The 20930-nt window shown below is 45.0% G+C and overlaps 1 protein-coding gene across 1 annotated transcript in view; it reads right to left on the bottom strand.

Annotated features, from left to right (window-relative positions):
* Positions 1-20554, bottom strand: part of LOC137424999 (uncharacterized) — a 31785-nt gene extending 11231 nt beyond the window's left edge. The window contains exons 1-5 of the mRNA XM_078773234.1: positions 20452-20554; positions 15485-16546; positions 13453-14019; positions 2883-2988; positions 1663-1797 (exon numbers count right to left, since the gene is read on the bottom strand). Of these exons, the coding sequence (XP_078629360.1) occupies positions 1663-1797; positions 2883-2988; positions 13453-14019; positions 15485-16546; positions 20452-20554 (1973 nt within the window). The remainder of the gene's footprint in view (positions 1-1662; positions 1798-2882; positions 2989-13452; positions 14020-15484; positions 16547-20451) is intronic.
* Positions 20555-20930: the final 376 nt, after the last annotated feature.

The following is a 20930-nucleotide window of genomic DNA, read 5'->3' as shown; positions in this document are numbered from 1 at the left end:
CCAACTGGCATGGTGACAATTGAAATCACCACATATGAGGAAGAGAGAGTTGGGATGGGTAGATAGAAGTTGGTCCATATTATCAGACAGCGTGATGTAGATGGAGTCATCACTGTTTGGTGGACGGTACAACACACATATGAACAAAAGGTGGGAGCGAAGGGGAAGCCGTAGCCAAATATGGTTTTATAGGATTATAGGAATACAGTTTATTGGGATCAAAGTGATCTAATTTAATGGGATCTGAGATAATTCGTCTATTTAGCCAAGAGGTTTAATGGGATCATACATGCAATCAGAGGAAGTTAGTTTAATAGGATCATGTGGGATCAGAGGAAGTTCGTTTAACAGGATCATGTGGGATCAGAGGAAGTTAGTTTAATGGGATCATTTTGCCCTTACATTTGCTTTGTCATTTTAATTAAATATTTTCAATGACTTTGTTGCTCAACATTGATGCTATTCTTCGATGTTTGTTTGTTTGCAAGACAAGACAGTTGACAGTGGTGGGGTGGGAGGAGGGAGGGGAAGGAGTGAGGTGGGAGTCCAGAGGAAGGGGAAGGGTGGAGAAGGGATCGGGTGGGAGGAGGATGGGGAAGGGGTGGGGTGAGAGCCCCAAGGGAGGGAGGGGTAGGTGGGAGGAGGGTGGGGAAGGGGTGGGGTGAGAGCCCCGAGGGAGGGAGGGGTGGGTAGGAGGAAGTGGGATGAAGAGGAGGTGGGATGAAGGGGAAGGGGTAGCGTGGGAGTCCAGGGGGAAGGGGGGTTGGTTGGTGAGGAAGGAGGGGAAGGAGGGGAAGGGGTGGAAGGAGGGGAAGGGGTGGAAGGAGGGGAAGGGGTGGGAGCCAGGAGGAGTGCGCAATGTTGATGGGTACCTTTGCGTTCACCCCTCCTCCGTCTCCCCTCTCACTCCTCCTCCAGCTCCCCCTCACTCCCTCCTCCGGCTCCTCCTCACGCTCCCCTCACCCCTCCCCCTGCTCCCCTCACCCCTCCCCCTGCTCCCCTCTCACCCCATCCCCCTGCTCCCCTCTAACCCCTCCTCCTGCTCCCCTCTAACCCCTCCTCCTGCTTCCCTCTAACTCCTCCTCCTGCTCCCCTCTAACCCCTCCCCCTGCTCCCCTCTCACCCCATCCCCCTGCTCCCCTCTAACCCCTCCTCCTGCTCCCCTCTAACCCCTCCTCCTGCTCCCCTCTAACCGCTCCTCCTGCTCTCCTCTAACCCCTCCTCCTGCTCCCCTCTAACCCCTCCTCCTGCTCCCCTCTAACCCCTCCTCCTGATCACCTCTCACCCCTCCCCCTGCTCTCCTCTCAACCCTTTTTTGCTCTCCTCTCACTCCTCTTCCTGCTCTCCTCTCACCCCTCCTCCTGCTCTCCTCTCACCCCTCCTCCTGCTCTCCTCTCACCCCTTCTCATGCTCCCCGCTCGCCCTTCCATTCATGGATGACCCACAAAATATGCAATGGATAAAAAAAGTAAATACCTATTTTTATGGGGGTCACACCCCCTATAAATCCCCCAGACCCTGATTTATTTAATGCTGTGAACAAACTTTAGTATATCACAGGAGATGAAGGACCCAAATAATATCACTCATATAATAGGATCATATGGGATCAGAGGAAGAAGGAAGAAGAAAAAAGAAAAAAAAAGGTGTAGAGAAAGATACCTTTCGATATCGTCGTCATCACCAGCCTCCATTGGTTCTTTTAATTCCTCTTCTTGCTCTTTCTCTGCCTCGTTACTCGACTCCAACGATGAACTATCATCAGAGCTTGAATCCTCGCTGGATGTCGACTCATAGCTGTACAAAATCAATTATACTCTTTTGGCAAACAACTTTGGAGAGAAAACTAGTCCGCTCGGCTCGGGGGAGGGGGAGAAACTAGTCCGCTGTGGGGGCGGGAGGGGGGGGACTAGTTTGGGTTCAGGGAGGGGGGGAGTGGGGGAAACTAGTCCAAAGGGATCACGGGAAACTAATCCGCAGTCCGCTGGGTTCAGGGGAAACTATTCCAAAGGGATAATAGGAAATTAGTCCAATGGGATCACAAGAATATGGTTTTATAGGATTATAGGAATATAGTTTATTGGGATCAAAGTGATCTAATTTAATGGGATCTGGGATCATTAGTCTATTTAGCCAAGAGGTTTAATGGGATCATACATGCAATCAGAGGACGTTAGTTTAATAGGATCATGTGGGATCAGAGGAAGTTCGTTTAATAGGATCATGTGGGATCAGAGGAAGTTAGTTTAATAGGATAATGTGGGATCAGAGGAAGTTAGTTTAATAGGATCATGTGGGATCAGAGGAAGTTAGTTTAATAGGATCATGTGGGATCAGAGGAAGTTAGTTTAATAGGATCACATGGGATCAGAGCAAGCTCGCTCAATGGGATCAGAAGCACTCGCTCAATGGGATCAGAGGAAGCTCGCTCAATGGGATCGGAGGAAGCTCGCTCAATGGGATCGGAGGAAGCTCGCTCAATGGGATCGGAGGAAGCTCGCACAATGGGATCAGAGGAAGCTCGCTCAATGGGATCAGAGGAAGCTCGCTCAATGGGATCAGAGGAGTTCGCTCAATGGGATCAGAGGAAGCTAGCTCAATGGGATCAGAGGAAGCTCGCTCAATGGGATCGTGCCTCACTTGCACTTTGTTTAATAAAAAATTCCCTTTCTTTCACACACTATGCCTCAACATCCTCGATAAAGTTTAGTTTTATCAATGAATATTAAATTTTGGTGCTCTTTATTTATGAACCCATACTCCCTCTCACCCCAATTCTCTTTGCTACCGATAGCCAGTGCCACAGTTTCATAATGTGGAAAAAGTAACTGCTGTAATTTGTTTAACACAAACAATACATTCCAGGAGGAGGTCATTCATACCCGCCATTTACACCAGTAAACTGTAGAATCTTTTTCGGTGTTACTCTAACTTCATGGTCTCCCTTCTTCATTATAGATTTGGGTTCAGCCGCTGGAGAAAGGACAACTATAAAAAGAAGAAAACATTTTGAAAGTCAAAAAAGAGCAAAATCTTTTAATCATAAAATTAACAAAATATAGCTTGCTGAAGCTACGTCAACGATAACAGTTTGCTTGTCTTTACATATGATGTATTGTCTTTACAAGTAAAGATTCCCTTCATTCAACAAAAACATATTTTGTGTACTGTTTGGCTATACTGCAGACATACACACAGGTACTTAATTCACACTTTGCATTCTGAGATACTAGGCAAGAACTGATATTCACAATAAACATAGTGTTACGGATGCGTCACTTCCGTTGTTGTGGTTTTCATCCACGGTAAACATTTTTGATTCCATGTACTATTAATTATTGCTGTCGTTTAAGGGAAATAGAGGTTACTTTTCAAAAGGTAAAAAAGTCAATGTTTTAAATGAAACCGGAACCGGACGACGACGAAGAGGAAGAGGAGGGGAAGAAGGCGGAGCGAGTGAGTCGGACAAGAAGACTAGTTGCTTTGAGGTCTGGAGCAAACGTTGACGAACGGAGATCACGAGCGAACTTCGGGTTTCCCGGGAAAGGGATTCTTACGACAGAGTTGTTATCGCTGTGACAGATCAACCTGCGTGTCAGGTTTTGGCGATTGATTCCGAGGAGAATCATCGTCGTGCCATTACGCCTCGAGAACGGGCCGTCGGCCATTTTTTTTTAACCTCGCGCAGGACTTGCGCTTCGCTCAAGATTTCATCTTGCTTCGACCATTTTCACCACATTTAGACGTTGATCTGGTGTGTGTGTGTGTGTGTGTAACGTGGCTTTTGAGTGGCAAATCTGCGTGTCGCCGATTTGGAGCCGTGAAACGTCCATACCCGAGGGTGTGATTTCCCAGTCGCCTTGAGGGCGCCTATGCGCAGCTTTGTGTTACAGATTCGTCACTTCCGTTGTGGTGGTTTGCATCCACTGTAAATATTTCTGATTCCATGTACTATAATTATTGTTTTCAAAAGGTTTATTGTTCATGAACTGTTTTCAAAAGGTAAAAAAGTTAATGTTAAAAGAAACAGGAAACCGGATCGGGAACCGGATGACGAAGAGGAAGAAGAAAAAAGAGGGCGGAGCGAGTGAGTCGGACAAGAAAGCCGAGCCGCTCCGAGTTCTGAAGCGAACGTTGGTGAGCAAGAGTCACGAGTGAACTTTCGGGATTCCCGGGAAAGGGATTCCTGCGACAGAGTTGTCATCGCTGTGACCGATCAACCTGCATGTCAGGTTTTTGGTGGTGGATTCCGAGGAGAATTATCGCTGGGCCGTTACGTCTCAAGAACGGGGCGTCGGCCATTTTGACTCGCGCGCTTCGCGCGTCGAGCAAGGTTTCTTTGCTTCGTCAGCCGTTTTCACTGCTTTCAGACGTATCTGGTGTGTGTGTGTGTGTGCACCGTGGCTTTTGAAGAGTAATTTGCAGTTCGCCGACTGTGAGCCGTGAAAGTCCATACCCGAGGGTGTGATTTCCCAGTCGCATTGAGTGCGCCTTTGTGCAGCTTTGGGCTGTGTGACTGTACTTGCCATCCACACGGGATTCTGGTGTCGATTGGACATCGTTCTGGCGATCGCTGGAGCGAATCGACTTTGGCTTGAAACTGGAAACAACTTGGGTTTGAGGCCGGGAATGAGACATTTGGAATGTTCTGGTTTCACTCACTTGAAGCACAGTGAGCTATATATTACGAAACTGATGGTACCATCATAGGATATATTGATTGTACTTTTGATTACTATTATTGTTGTAATGTTATTCTTGTGTGATCTTAATACAATATTTGTTTGTGAGTAACAATTGGTGTGGCTTCACCATTGATCTTTGACATACGGAATAACACATTTTTCTGCCGTGACTCCTCTCGGGGCTCGGAGGTACACCGTGACCAGGGGGTCGGGGAGGAGCACATAACAGAAATTGGGGGCTCGTCAAATTGGCTCAGGGGTTCGAAATTGGGATCCTCGTCCAGGATTAAATTCCCTAACATTCGTCCGGGATAGAATTCCCTAGCATACCCAAAATTCCCAAATTTGGAATTTTTCTAACATTCCCAAATTTTTCAAAACATTTTGGAAATTTTTGTGTGAAGGTTAACAGGTGCTAACTGATAGTCACCATGGTGTTTGACGCAGAACAGTTTGCGGCATCCCCTAATGAGGCACAGTTCCAAGCATTAAAAAAATCGGAACTCTTGATATTGGCCAGACATTTTAACTTGGACTGTGTACGGTGTGTACCCTGGTTAGAATAGGTACACCGTATCCCTGCGTGTCGTAAGAGGCGACTAAGAGGGTTGGCGTCAGGAAGGGCATCCGGCCATAAAAACATTGCCTCAAAAAGAGAACCATGACAATGACAACTACATATGGGCAGGGTACAGCCGGAAGGGGAGATCGGTTTCTGAGGTTTGGGACATGGAATGTAGGGACAATGACAGGGAGATCAGGAGAAGTGGTAGAAGTATTGTTCAGAAGAAGAGTGGACATATGTTGTGTGCAAGAGACGAGATGGAAGGGAAGTGGTGTGAGAATGGTGAAGGGTAGGCGGGGACAGAAATACAAGTTTGTGTGGCAAGGGTGCCCGGAGGGCGTGAATGGTGTTGGTGTCCTGTTTTCTGAGGAGGTTGTAGACAGTGTGGTGAGTGTCACTAGAGTGAGTCATAGGTTGATGATGGTGAAAATGATGATTGGAAAGCTCTTGGTGAACATCATCTCGGGATATGCTCCGCAGGTTGGTCGGAGCGATGAAGAGAAGGACAAGTTCTGGTGTGCGATAGAGAAGCTGATGGAAAACGTGAAAGATGAGGAAGTTGTTGTGGTAGGAAGAGACCTAAATGGACATGTGGGAAGGAGTATGGACGGTTTTGAGGGAGTTCATGGGGGTTACGGATATGTTGTGAGAAATGGAGAAGGTGAAAGGATTTTGGAGTTTGCTGATGGAGCTGATTTGTTGATTTGTAATACTCAGTTCCAGAAAGGGGATAATAAGCTTGTTACATACACGTCAGGTGGGTCGACGACAACCGTTGACTACCTGATGGTGCGTAGGCGAGATAGGGGGCACCTCCGGGACACAAAGGTGATCCCGGGGGAGGAGGCTGTTTCACAGCACCACTTGGTTGTCTGCGACATAAGGGTGAAAGGTGCGAGGAGAGCTCGGCGGGTGAAGTACCAACCGAGAATGAAGGTGTGGAGGTTGAAAGAGGTGACAGTAAGGGAGGCATTAAAAGAGAGGCTGAGTCGGGTCGAGGATGATGTGGTTGAGCTTGAAAGTGGTTGGATGTCAATGAAAGATAGTCTGTTGGGAGCCGTTGGTGAGGTATGTGGATGGACAAAAGGACCACCGAGGCACTCGGAAACATGGTGGTGGGATGATGAAGTTGGAAAGAGGATTAACGAGAAGAGGAAGAAGTTCAAGGAGTGGCAGAAGGCGAAGGGTACGGGAGCAGAAAAAGCAGAGCATGAAAGTTAAAAGGCAGCCAAGAAGGCTGCAAAGAAAGAGGTAGCAAAGGCGCAGGAGACATGTAGGAAAATGTTCGGAGAACACTTGGATTCGGAAGAGGGTCAGAGAGCGGTATTCAGGATTGCAAAGCAGATAGCGAAAGAGAGGTGTGATGTGATGGGGTGAGTTGCTTGAAGGATGAAGTGGGGAAAATCGTTGTGGACCCAGATGGAATTAAAGGAAGATGGAAAAGATATATGGAAATGCTGTTGAATACAGAGAATGAATGGGATGGCAACATAGAGAGTAACCCAGTTTTAGGACCGGCAGAGAAGATAACTGAGAAGGAAGTTGAGGAAGCGATAAAAGCAATGAAGAGTAGAAAAGCGGGAGGGCCGACGGGAGTTGTGGGAGATATGTTGAAGGCAGCAGGAAGTTGGGGTGTGAAGAGAATGACAGAGATCTGTAATCTGGTGGTGAAAGAAGGCCGCATTCCAGTGGATTGGGAACTGAGTACCCTTGTCCCTCTATACAAGGGGAAAGGTGACCCTCTGGAGTGTGGCTCGTACCGAGCGATAAAGTTATTGGAGCATGGAATGAAGGTATTGGAAAGGGTGTTGGAGAGGAGGCTAAGGAAGAAGGTGAAGATCGACGAAATGCAGTTTGGATTTATGCCAGGAAGAGGAACGATAGACGCGCTCTTTATTGTGAGGCAGTTGCAGGAGAAGTACATGGAGAAGAGGAAGAAGTTGTTGCTTGGGTTTGTTGATCTGGAGAAAGCATTCGATAGGGTTCCACGCGAAGTATTGACATGGGCATTGAGGAAGTTGGAAGTGGAGGAATGGTTGATCAGAGTTGTGATGGCAATGTACAAAAGAGCGCGCACAGCTGTAAGGACGAAGGACGGGAACAGTGGTGAGTTTGAGGTGAAGGTGGGAGTGCATCAGGGGTCGGTACTAAGTCCACTACTATTTGTAGCTGTGATGGAGGTGCTGGTTCAGACCGTAAAGGAGGGTTTACCGTGGGAGTTGTTGTATGCAGATGATCTGGTGTTGATTGCGGAAAGTATGGATGGACTGAAGGAAAAGATGAACAAGTGGAAGGAAAGTATGGAGACAAAAGGTCTGAAGGTGAATATAGGAAAGACGAAGGTGATGGCAAGTGGTAAAGCATGTGGTGAGGTGGAAAGAACTGGGAAGTGGCCATGTGCTGTGTGCAGGAAGGGTGTCGGAGTGAACTCCATTCAATGTACAATGTGCGCTGAGTGGGTTCATCAAAAATGTAGTGGTCTGAGAGGGTCATTAACCAGTGTGGCAGCTACATTCAAATGTAAGGTGTGCACAGAGGGAGCTGCAGATGGAGGAAATGTTGAGTTGGATCTTGGAGACGGCGTGAAGCTGGAAGGTGTGAAAACATTTTGCTATCTCGGAGACATGCTGAATGGAGAAGGTGGATCAGACTCGGCAACGGTTGCTAGAGTGAGATGTGCATGGAAGAAGTTTCGGGAACTGAGTGGCGTGCTGATGAGGAGGGGAGTGTCGTTGAAGCTGAAGGGAAAGGTGTATGCTGCATGTGTGAGAAGTGTTATGATTTATGGGAGCGAGACATGGGTCATGAATGTAGAGCAGCAACGAAGGCTGGGAAAGGGTGGAAATGCGAATGGTTCGGTGGATGTGCGGAGTGTCGCTGAGAGAGAGGAAGACAAATGATGAATTGCGAAAGATGATGGGAATAGAGCCTGTGATTGATGCTGTGAAGAGGAACAGGTTGAGATGGTTTGGTCATGTGTTGAGGAAGGATGAAAGTGACTGGTTGAGAAGAGTGATGGAAATGAATGTAGAAGGAAGTAGAGGACGGGGAAGACTGAGAAAGACTTGGCTAATGACGGTGGAAGAAGACATGCGGGCAAGGGGGTTAACAAGGAGAGATGCAGAAAATAGGGCAAAATGGAGAAGATCGTCATGGGGACCGCAAGGCTAACACCCGCTCTTGCAGGGAAAATGGCCTTAAAATGCATGTTGTTGTGTTGTTGTATTTTAACTTGGAGGTCCGAGTTAATATGAAGAAAGCAGAGATGCAGACATTGGTGGTAGAATCTCTGGTGGGACAGGGAACATGGACAGAGGTAGCCTTGGATTGGTTACCCGAGGAAAAAGAAAATGTGGAGCTCCGGAAAATGGAGATGCAACTGCAGAGCCAGGAAAGGTTAAAAGCAGAGGAAAGGAGAGCTGCAAAAGAACTCGAGGAGAGAAAAGCAGAGGAAAGAGCAGAGGAAAGGAGAGCTGAAAAGGAACTCGAGGAGAGAAGAGCAGAGGAAAGGAGAGCTGAAGAAGAAAGAAGAGCAAAGGAAAGAGCAGAGGAAAGGAAAGCCGAAAGGGAGTTAAAGGAACGTGACATGGAGTAACAGAAGGAAGTTAAACTCAAGGAGCTAGAATTAATGGGAGAACGGGGAGAAGTAGCATCCATGCCGGCTGGCTCGACAACTAGTCAGAACACCTGGGATGTTGGGAGGCATGTGAGGCTGGTTCCACCCTTCAATGAAAAGGAGGTAGCCAAGTTTTTTTTAACACTTTGAGAAAGTGGCTCAAATGCTAAAATGGCCTGTGGGGTCCTGGACTATGTTAGTGCAAAGTGTTCTGGTGGGTAAAGCTCAAGATATATTTTCGGCTTTACCGAATGACCAATGCACAGATTATGAGGAAGTGAAGAAAGCCATTCTCAAAGCCTATGAATTGGTTCCTGAAGCTTACCGGCAAAAATTTCGGAATGCCCGGAAGAGGGAGAGTGAGACCCATGTGGAGTTTGCCAGAATGAAGGAAACCATTTTTGATCGGTGGTGTGATTCGAAAGGGGTTGGGAAAGACTTCAAACGGTTGCGACAATTGATCTTGGTGGAGGAATTCAAACAGTGTGTCACGCGGACATTAAAGTACATCTGGAGGAAAAGAAGCTACCAGAGTTGTATGAGGCAGCAACCGTGGCAGATGACTATGCCTTGACACACAGGATGGGGTTCCACAAACCTAACTTCCCGCCTAGAGTTAGCCCCGGGAGTTATGGTACATCCGGTGCGGAGAACGAATATTCATGGGGGCGGCCTAGAGATGACTATGAGGACAACTCTGATACCGCGACTTTTAGGGATCAGAAGACTACAGTTCCAAGACAGACTTATCTTCCGGGGGCCCGAGGCAGACCACGAGTTTTTCCTCCGGGCCTACTTGCGCTTTTTGCAAGAAACCTGGACACTTGATGTCCCAATGTTATGCCCTGGAAGGAAAAATCAGGAGCGGAGTCAGACTAGTACAACTCCGAATGCATTGGCAAATGCGAGAAATCGTCCTTGGAGGACAGTGCCTTGTGAAGGTTCCCATGCTCGTCAGGTTCACTATGTTAACAAATATAATTTCGTTCAAAATTTTGGTAGATTAGCAAAACTATACATTTCTGGAATACTCAGAGCATGAGGAATCCAAAAATTAATGTTTGCATTTGCATAAACACCTTTGCGAAAATGACACTCAGGACAGTGATGAAGAGTCAGGTTCACTATGTTAACAAATATAATTTCGTTCAAAATTTTGGGAGATTAGGAAACCTGTACATTTTTGGAATCATCAGAGCATGGAGAATCCGAAAATCAATGTTGGCATTTGCACAGACACCTGCAAGGCCGCCATTTTGGATTTTCAAAATGGCCGCCATAAAATACATATTTTGCGCTATCTCGGCTTCTAGTCAACCTAGAAACTTAATTAAATATGCTAATCCTATGTTTTCTGGGTTAAGGGTGTAGTACTGGTGAAAATTTGAGAAAACTACATAGGTACCTTTGAGAGGCCTTTACACAAAAACAAAGTCAAGTTAATATCTAATTTTCAGTTTTTCTTGAAAGATATAATCTTGGCTTTAACTCAGACCAGTTTCAACGCTTCTTTGTCATATTACATGCATATAATTTGCATAAATTAGACCGTCAATAAAAAACAAGGAAAAACAAAGAACACATTTCTACTTCTATCTTCTATGTCACCTATCATTCTTTTCACACAAAACTTGGTACATGTATTATACATGTGTTACTCTACTACCTGATGAGAGGATTTTGTGAAATTATGTCAAATGTTCACTAATTAGCTAATTATGCCAATTACCAGATAAAACTTGGTTGTCCTTCAATAAATCCACAATGGCTACTCCTATAAACAAAAGCCTTCATCATTTTAAAGGAAGTGATATTCTGAATATCCGGTCCAAATTTCAGCCCAAAAGAATGATGCATTTCCCAAGTTATAACAAATTTCATGCAAAATATTATATTGAATTGAATTGAAATTTTAATTTTTCAATAATTAGGGGTACTTCTATGACCTCTAATAGAATGATTCTTGTTTATAAGACTATAAGGAAACTGTTCAGCTTAAAAGAAAAAAGAAAAAAATCACCTGTTCACCAGTACTACACCCTTAAGGAATCCAATAAAGGCCTCAAAATAGTGCTCAGGATTATAGAAAAGCAACAAACAAAGGTAATTGAAAACCATTGTCTTTATATTTGTGATATAACTGTATTACATAATACATGATATTGCAAGTCCTTTGAAGTTATAGGTATGGGTTTATAAAGCAAGAAAGCAGCCTTGTTAGTATCAGATTGAACTATAAGTCCTATACACAGGATCTACTAGGTCTACACCGTTCAGGAATATGCTTTTACAGATCTTCATCACTGTCCTGAGGGTCATTTTCGCAAAGGTGTCTATGCAAATGCAAACATTAATTTTTGGATTCCTCATGCTCTGAGTATTCCAGAAATGTATAGTTTTGCTAATCTACCAAAATTTTGAACGAAAAAACATAGTGAACCTGACTATGCCAAAGTTATGGCATCACAGAATGACCTTGTTCAAGAGGGTTACAAACCTTTTATTTCAGAGGGGTTTGTGTCACTGGATGGAGACTTGACTAACCACAGACCGGTTAGGGTATTGAGGAACACAGGAGCACATCAATCTTTAATGCTTGAAGGCATTTTGCCATTGGCAGAGAAGACGGCAACTGGTGTGAGTGTACTTAACACATTTTTCTGCCGTGACTCCTCTCGGGGCTCCTCGGAGGTACACCGTGACCAGGGGGTCGGGGAGGAGCACGTAACATTTGGCAGCATGACTGTAACTGCCAACCCAATGGGATTCTGGTCTCGATTGGACATTGTTCTGACGATCGCTGGAGCGGATCGAACTTTGGCTTGAAGCCGGAATCAACTTTGGCTTGAAGCCGGGTTTAGAGACATTGGGAATCATCTTCTTTTCGCTCACTTGGAGCACAGTGAGTTATATTGTACGAACCTGATGGTACCATCATAGGAAATATATATTGGTTGTACAATCGATTACTATTGTTGTTGTACTGTTATTCTTGTGTGATCTTAATACAATACTTGTTTGTTTGTAACAATTGGTGTGGCTTCACCATTGATCTTTGACATACAGAATAACACATTTTTCTGCCGTGACTCCTCTCGGGGCTCGGAGGTACACCGTGACCGGGGGTTGGGGAGGAGCACGTAACAATAGTCACTTGAACAATGGCTCACATACCATTGAGGAACACCACATAAAGTAATATATGTAAAGGAGCAAGTGTATGTATGTGTGTATGATTGCACGTATGTATCATCTACTCAGAGGATTTGACTAAGGAAGCGGAAACTTTCAGGGATTAACAAGCGTTACGCCTAGGTCCCCCGTCGGTGAAGTGATGCGAGTTGACAAAGTGGAAGACGCAGGAAACATGGAAGAGTCGATAATATTTGCGAGTGGGTTGGAGACACACCCACACACCAGATTAGAAGTTAGTAGTTCGTTTATTTTTCCAAGATATTTCGCTCACAAGGTTCAGACATACATGGCGGCGGCCATCTTGGATTTTGACGTAGCGACCCAATATTCAATAGCGTTCTTCCTTATGCCTAGATACACCCACACACCAGATTAGAAGTTGGTACTTCGCTTATTTTTCAAGATATTCCGCTCACAAGGTTCAGACATACATGGCGGCGGCGATCTTGGATTTTGACGTGGCGACCCAATTTTCAATAGCGTTCTTCCTTATGCGTAGATACACCCACACACCAGATTAGAAGTTGGTACTTCGCTTATTTTTCAAGATATTCCGCTCACAAGGTTCAGACATACATGGCGGCGGCGATCTTGGATTTTGACGTAGCGACCCAATATTCAATAGCGTTCTTCCTTATGCCTAGATACACCCACACGCCAGATTAGAAGTTGGTACTTCGCTTATTTTTCAAGATATTCCGCTCACAAGGTTCAGACATACATGGTGGTGGCCATCTTGGATTTTGAGGTGGGTTGCACCCACACACCAGATTATAATTCGGTCCTTCGCTTACGCACGCACGCACGGACGGCCGCACACACGGACGGAGCGGAAAACCATAGTCCCCCTTTCGCTCTGCGGTGCGACGGGGGACAATAAGGGCACCCTGAAGTTGTGGCTGTGCAAGTTTTGTTAGATTCTGTCACGTTTTGAAAATATATATATTTTCGCAGATCTTGGCATTTTCTTCCTTTGGTGGGAGGGGAAGAGTGGGTGCAATTTGAATTATCCGAGCGATATAACCACAATGTAAAATATATGCACATAAGCAGCGTATGCTTATTTTAGTTTCATATATGTAACCTGGGTTAATTTTATTTTCGTGAGTGATCGAGGCAGCGGTCTGTTGCCTATACACCGTCCAAATGAAGGGATGTGTCACAAGAATGGGTTGCACACTTGGAACAAGATTGGCTACTCTGCTGTGGTATTAATAATCATAAAGATAGTAACACGTCACCCTCTCCCCCTCCTACTCCCCACCCAACCCGTCATACTCTTCAGAGTAGTTTGTCATTACAAATACACCAATTTACCTGATCACTTTATCTTTCTCATTGTTGACATTAAAGATTGCACATTTGACAAAACAATTACGAAACACCTTTACCTTTGGCTGAGGAAGTGAAGAGCACATCTGCTTGACCAAATGCACGTGCATCTTCACAAGAAAGAGAAAATGATTTCTTTTCAACTCGGCTGCCATTGGAGTCACATGTACGAGATATACTGCCTGGAATTGATACGCAATTTTCAAACGTGGTCACAGTGTCAATTTCAACCCTTTCAATGGGCCGAGGAGATTGCTCAGCTGAGCGTAGCACTAAAGCATCACTCGCCGCCTGTGGCTCGATGCTGGTTTGAATATCGGTTGAAGTTCTGGGAAGCTCAGTGGGCTGTAAGGGATGCAGAGCCGAGGAGGATTTCCTGAGCAGATCATTTTCAAAGGGATGGTTGGGTAAAGGATGTGTGAATGAAGAGGCTTCAAGAGCCCTGTGGTCAGCTGAGGTGAGACACATTACTTGTGCAATGTCTGTAGTAGTCCCAGAAGCAGGGTCCTTCTGAGGCCGTGTGTTGTCACTCACAGCACAGGTTAAGTCATAACAACTAGACAGTAGAATTTCTTGTTTTTTGAAGAGGTTGTGAACCTGGTCCGCACATACAGTCAGTGGTGCAGCTGTGGTTGTGGAAAAAGAAACGGTTTCGTAGGATTTGAATACACATAAAATGTAATCATTAGCAAACACTATCACCCATTACACAACACTACATGATATCAGCAGTGTCTGCACTGCCTCTCGACCATTCTTAACTGAGGTTCAAGGACTTGTGTTTGCTTAATCATCATAATGACAAAATAAGTGACAGATGGGTTAGAGAGGCAGCGTTCATGCCAAGGATGAAAAGTTCCAAAAATCTGGCTTTAGGCTTACATGTCCTCCAAGTCTGGGTTTAATTCCTGACCAGACCATTAACTGCCAATTGCAGGTTCATTGCAGGCATCACAAAACGACCCATCCCTCAGGTGAACTTTAAGCTGGGTGTCACATCTGCTAGCATTTTTGGTGGACGTTAAATATCCGAAGAAGGGGCAGGTTATGACCAGAATGCGAAACAAATGACAAATCACCTTCAAATCGAAAGTCAGGCCAGTTACAATAGTTTGTGAGAGTTGGGCCAGAAACTTTCGTTCCCCCACCGATCTCACTAAAACTTGGGAGGAGTAGGAGTAGGCGTAGGAGTAGGATAGGTGTAGGAGTAGGAGTAGTAGTAGTAGTAGTAGTAGTAGCAGCAGTAGTAGTAGTAGTAGAAGTAGTAGCAGCAGCAGCAGTAGTAGTAGTAGTAGGAGTAGTAGTAGCAGCAGCAGCAGTAGTAGTAGTAGTAGTAGTAGTAGTAGTAGTAGTAGTAGTAGTAGTAGAAGTAGTAGCAGCAGCAGCAGTAGTAGTAGTAGTAGAAGTAGCAGCAGCAGCAGCAGTAATAGTAGTAGGAGTAGTAGTAAACAATTCGTAAAAAGCAGTGAGATATTGCTTTATAAGCTTCTAACAAAATCAGAGTGACTCAACAGGTGGCCATTACAAAATGGAAAGGGAATTGACAGATTAAGGAAACGCAGGAGAGACGAGAATTAAAAAGATAACTACACGGAAGCGTTAGCAAAACCCTACAGGTAGAAAATGCAAGCAATAGAGCTAAAAAGATGAGAAACACTTAGAATATGGCTACAAGTGTTCTGCAAACCATGAAGCTCATTGACTAGAAATGGTCATTTACTTATTGCGCATGCATGTTGTGGATGGGGGGTGGGTGTGGAGGGAAGGGTGGGTGGCAAGTGAGAAAATTAAAATTGAGAAAAGGAAGGAAGGTGAGAGTACATAGGTGAGTGTGGGACGAGTCGGGAGAGACAGGAAAACGTTTAAAAATAATACACAATGTAGGCTTATCAAAGAGCAAGGTGAGGGAAAGAAGTTAACCTTCTGACTTGGCAGTGTGTCAACCAATGGACAAAACAGGCAAGAGATGAATGAATCGGAGAAGGTATAGAAGGGGGTGGGGTAGGTAGGACACGGTGACCTGAAAGCATGAGGGTTGGGTGTGCTAGTGTGGAATGGGGGTAGAAAATAAAATGTGCAAAATATGCTTACGTTTTGTGTACTCAAGAGTTGCAAATGGCTCATCAGGCCCACACGCTACGCTGTGTTTCTCAACATCTGCCTGGTTGGAGCCGACCAGAGTCACCATTTCTGGAGCCTCCCCAACTGCCACAGACCTCAAACGTGGTATCATGGAATCATCAGGACCAGTTCTAGCGTCCAACATTGTGGGTTTGGCACTCACAGCAACATCTGAGAAATGAAGCTTCTCTTGATTTCTTCCACACTTTGATAAATCAGAAACATTGTGCTTCCTTGTGATGCCAGTCTCCAAAACACTCTGCTCTTCCAATTCGGGTGCCGATTTCATTTTGGCCATTTCCAACTGGGCACGCGTTTCTTGGAGCTCCTTTTCAAGACTAAAGACATGTCGTCTCAGAGTATGCACATCATCCAATGATTTGGAACCCAAGTCACAATCCTCCACATCTGTGTCAACAACAACAGTTGTAACGTTTTGCTTGTGTGATGCTGCTAACTGCTCAGAGTTACTTCCTGAAAGGTTGTGCATGCTTTTCAATTCTGCTAGCTCGGCACGCAACTTTCTTACTTCGCATGCTTGACCCTCCAGCGCCTGAAAGCCCCGGAGTGCCGCTTTCATTTGGTCACGCACTGCACAGAGCTGACTGGTCGCGGTAGATGGTGAGTGAAAATGTGAGGAGGCCGTTTCCCTGGTAGCGGCCATCTTGGAAGCATCCAATTTTCTTTGCACAAGAGTTTCCGGCTGCGGTCTCTCCCCGTAACATTCTCCTTTGCTCATCTTTGTGTCCACTGAGTGCTCTGCGCAATCTTTGAAAGCACAGTAACTGCAAGAAAGAGACAAATCATTTGAAAACACCAACGACGAGTTGATTGATCCTGTTGGTTCTGAAGCCTGGAGCAAGTGCTTACAATCTTGACTATGTTTCTCCACACTATTGCTTTGCTCTTGCGCTCGTCCCACTAGGCTTTGTCCCTTCTCGTGGTTTTCAACATATTTCAGGAAGTCGAGGTCGATCCGGAAGCCATAAGGTGCCTTAATGCAGTAACCATCCTCTTCACATTCAATTTCATCTGAAACACCAAGGAAAAAGCAACAATAAAGAAAATTTATTCCATTTTCAAAGTTTCAACTTTACTTGACATATCATCCTGCAAAATAAAACAATTCAGTTCTAGTGAGGAAAATATCATTTTGATTTTACTATTAACTTTACAATTCAAAGTAATGCAATTTTCAAAGACATATCAAGACTTGAGAAAGCTTTAAAGCCTCTGCCCTACCGTCCGTTTGTTTACTTTTCGCTAACGTTATGCTTGCTGCCGTACCATACCGTAATAATAGTTCTGTACTACCTGCATATGTCCCCTCGAAAAGGAAGCTACATCTGGCTCTCTCAGCTGAAGCCTTTGTGAGTGAGCATATCTTGAGTGGTGATAAGGAGCTCTTGCCAGGTGACATATGCTCAGTCCAAGATGGGAAGAAAGTTCAGCAAGAGCTATGTGGACATTGACAGGACTTCAGTTCAGGTGCATGAGAAGCTGATGGCCATCCGCTGGATCCACACTTGTATCTCGTCATCTCAATCAAGTCTTGCCACTGGATTCCTCTATTCCCGGATGAGGAAGTGAGGTGGACGCTGCACAACCCTTCCTCACTTAAATCCAACTCACGTGCAAGCCATGTCAATACCCCCACACCCTTCTCAAGTCACATGGCAATGGGAAAATGATGAAGCAGCAGTTGTGCACACACAAAGTTGTAGCAGTACAGCATGCAGGCGGCTCAGGGCAGAGAGTCACATGTTCGCTGACCTGAAACAGCAGTGGAACTTGGCAACCACCTGAATAATCGAGCAGTTTTTTTTAGGATCGTACTGCTCAAGTCACTCTGATCAAGGGGCTAGAGAAAGGTGCCCTAAACATTTCCTGCTTCATCCGAACCTTTGTCAGTACACCACGACTGACAAGGATCCCACCATAGAGGTTGAATAACCAATCATAAGACGAAAACACCACCAACCACTTTCAGAACCTGGAATCAGCCTTACAAGACGTAACCATCAAGACTGGTTCGATGACGCTGTGATACAAAAAACTTATTGAGGAGAAACATCACCAACACAAGGCCTACCTTGATGACAATACCGCGACTCAACAACATTTGCAGGACAGTCCAGTGCAAGCTCAGAGAGATGAAAGACTCATGGAAGATGAGATCCAGTCCAATGCAATCAGAAATGTCACACAGAGATTATACAATTCCCTCAACATAATATACAGGCCAACGTTATCAGGAACATCCCTAATACTTAGTGCTGGTGGCCTGATTCTGCTCACTGAAAAGACAACATCCCAAGGAGATTGAGAAAACACTTCAGCATGATTCTTAACCACCTTTCAAACATTAGTAACAATCAGTTAGCTCCCCCAAGTTGAAATCAACGTCACTTGCAGATCCTCCCACTCTGACAGAAACTGAGAAAGCAATCAGTCTTCTTTTATATGGCAAAGCACAAGGAGCAGCTATGATCTCAGTCGAGATCGACAAAGCCGATCGGGTTCACATGGAGTTGAGAAATTGACTGAACTCTTCCAGTCAAGATGGGGACAGGAAATGTTACGTCGAGGGTACAAAGATGCCTATATTATATACTTGTAAAAACAGAAAGGAAATTGCCATGTCTGTGATAACCACAGAGGCATCTCAGTGCTGTTGATAGCCACTAACAATCCTCGCTATAACTACATTGCATCGTTTAGTGCAGCACATCGATAAGGAGCTCTTGCCAGAAAGTTAAGTTAGTGCGGCTTCAGGAAAGGCCGAGGAATAGGTGACATGGTATTTGCAGCTAGTCAACTCCAAGAGAAATGTCAAGAGCAACATTCCAATCGAAATACAACTTTCATCGACCTGACAAAACCTTGCGACACCATCAGCAGAGAAGGAGTCTGGAAGATCACGGCAAAGTTTGTAATGGTTCGGCAGTTACATGAAAGTATGCTTGGTCATGTACAGGATGACAGTCACTAATCAAATCAAGCATGGCTGTGTGCTGAGCCCAACCATTTTTAGCATGACGTCCTCCCTGCTATGTTAGCTGACACCTTTCACAACTATGAGGTTGGGATCTGCTTAAAATACCGTAATGATGGCAAACTGTTCAACGTGGGAAGAACAACTATCAGGGACAAATCAATGGCCAAATCGTCCCCTTTCTACCCTGCTGCCTGGATTTGTCAGAGCAGCGTGATCACAGTCAGAGTACCGATTGGTCCCCATGGGCTGGCCCTCTCCTTTCTCTCTCTAACTCTGTAGTAGCCCTGACTTCATGAAGGTGGGGGTGCACCATCCTGGATGTGGGGAATCTCTGGGTTGCTCCTGGGAGATTGATTGGCTGTCTCCATAACGCAGGCTTGTTCGAGAGAACTGTCCGGGGCTATAAAACAACTTACAAAGACTACAGGCTAAAATTAAGTGCAAGAGGTAAGTTCCCAGGACTTCCGTTTTGTTGATAACTGGGCATTGAATGCTGAAAACTCTTCTTCCTTTGGTGGGAGGTGGCCGCAAAATTCCAATCCCAGAAAACTCCTAATTCTGTCTGGCAAGCAGCAGAACATGAGCCACTTCTCAACCTGTGACAACTTCGGTCTTACAATGAGTTCCAAGAAGAGTGGTTATGCACCAACCCGCATGAGGCAAACCATATGTTGAGTGGATCATCACAGTAGGTGCCCGAAATATCAAAGCAGTGGACAAGTTTAGTAACCTTTGAAGCACCCCTTCAAGTGCCACTCACGATGATGAAATCAAAGTCAGGATCGCAAAAGCCAACAGTGTAGCCTTGAAAATATTCCATGCACAAGTGTGGCAGAGGTGTTAGGTATGGATGTAAAAACAAATTAAAAAAAATAGAAAAACCTCGTGTCAGAACAGCTGTACACCCGAAGGCACTACAAGGTATGTGGAGTAATCCACTGGCACATCTGCAAAAAATTCAATATCCCAATCCCAGGAAACTCATGGAAACATGAACCAGAAGCAATTATTGAGAACAAGGACATAATACTCACATATAACCTGATGATCCCATTGAGTAGGACCATTGAAAAAGCATTGCGACCGGATATAGCACTGAGATACAAAAAATAATAATAATAATAATAGAAGTGTTGCTGATTGAGGTTTCAGTTCCCAGCGATTTTGGCCTAAACAACATAGAAATCAAGAAAATGACCAAATACAAAGACCTCAAAAATGAAAGATCCTGGAACCTGGAACGTGAAGAGCGCCAAAATTGTGCCAGTGATAATTGGAGCAATGGGAATGATGAAGAAGAACCTTATGCAGATCTTAAAAACCATACCTGAGAATATTACAACAAACAAACTGCAGTTGGAAGCTGTCCGAGGCTCAATGATGATCCTCAAAGGAGCCCTTGGAACAAAACTCAGAACAAAACTTCACAGGTTGCACCATGAATCCTGACCTCCTCCCCCCTTACCGAAACTGAAGTGAATACTTCGAGGCCTGGGAAGACTCTGTTCCACCTTTTGAAACCCGCACATTATGTAAATATATGCTGACATTAAATAAATAAGGTAAACTGAAAGAGGCAGAAGTAAAGGCAAAAAGGAAAACAAAGTATTCTTACGAATCACCGGCCTCTCTTTTTCTGTGAGGATTTGTGTTCACAACTTGGCATTAAATGATACAAAAACGATATGCGAATGAAGAAATATAAAAACTTTCCCAAGCTGAAAGACGATTCACAGTAAGTTTGTGTGAGGACTTTGGAAGGAACTTTCTGTAATGATCAGCAGCAAGCAATCAAATTAATGTAATTACAAAAAAAAGAAAAAAGAAAAAAAAAGTGTCTAATGGCACCACTAGTACAACTCACAGCAACAGCTAAACAATTAAAACACACTATTAGGGTTAAACATGAAGATTAGCACGTCGACCCAATAAGTCTTACCAGTCACCAGATATCGTGCAAGGCAAATGCTGTGGTTATACAGAAAGGCACGATGGGAGATGGGTTTAGCCCAAGGCCAAAGTCCACCATCTGTTTTTGGCATGGCTATAAAAAGGAGCGGATTTGGTGCACGTTCATGCCACCATGCTGTCATGTACCAAAGAGCTAATAGTGACACCTACGGCACTGCTGAGCTATAGCATGCAGGTAATGGCGTACGTCGGCGGGTTTTGCAACATCCTTCAGCACAAGTAGAACATAGCATGGAAAAAATAGCACCAAGTTTTAGCTCTCTGGCCTTGCCCCCCCAGCTCTCTCTGGGCTCTGTCCCGCAAATATTCCTACAGGTCGCACAAGATCTGCCTGCAACCCTCTTATGGTTAAACTGCCAAAATCAAGACTCTCTGCTCCCCTTCACTCCTTCACTTCATTCCTCTTTTCTCCCACCTCTGGAACAAACTCCCTCACTCTCTTCAATC

This window comes from Myxine glutinosa, chromosome 1, assembly GCF_964187855.1.
Source record: "Myxine glutinosa chromosome 1, kmMyxGlut1.1, whole genome shotgun sequence".
Taxonomy (NCBI): Eukaryota; Metazoa; Chordata; class Myxini; order Myxiniformes; family Myxinidae; genus Myxine; species Myxine glutinosa.
This window is presented reverse-complemented; position numbering and strand designations above follow the sequence as displayed.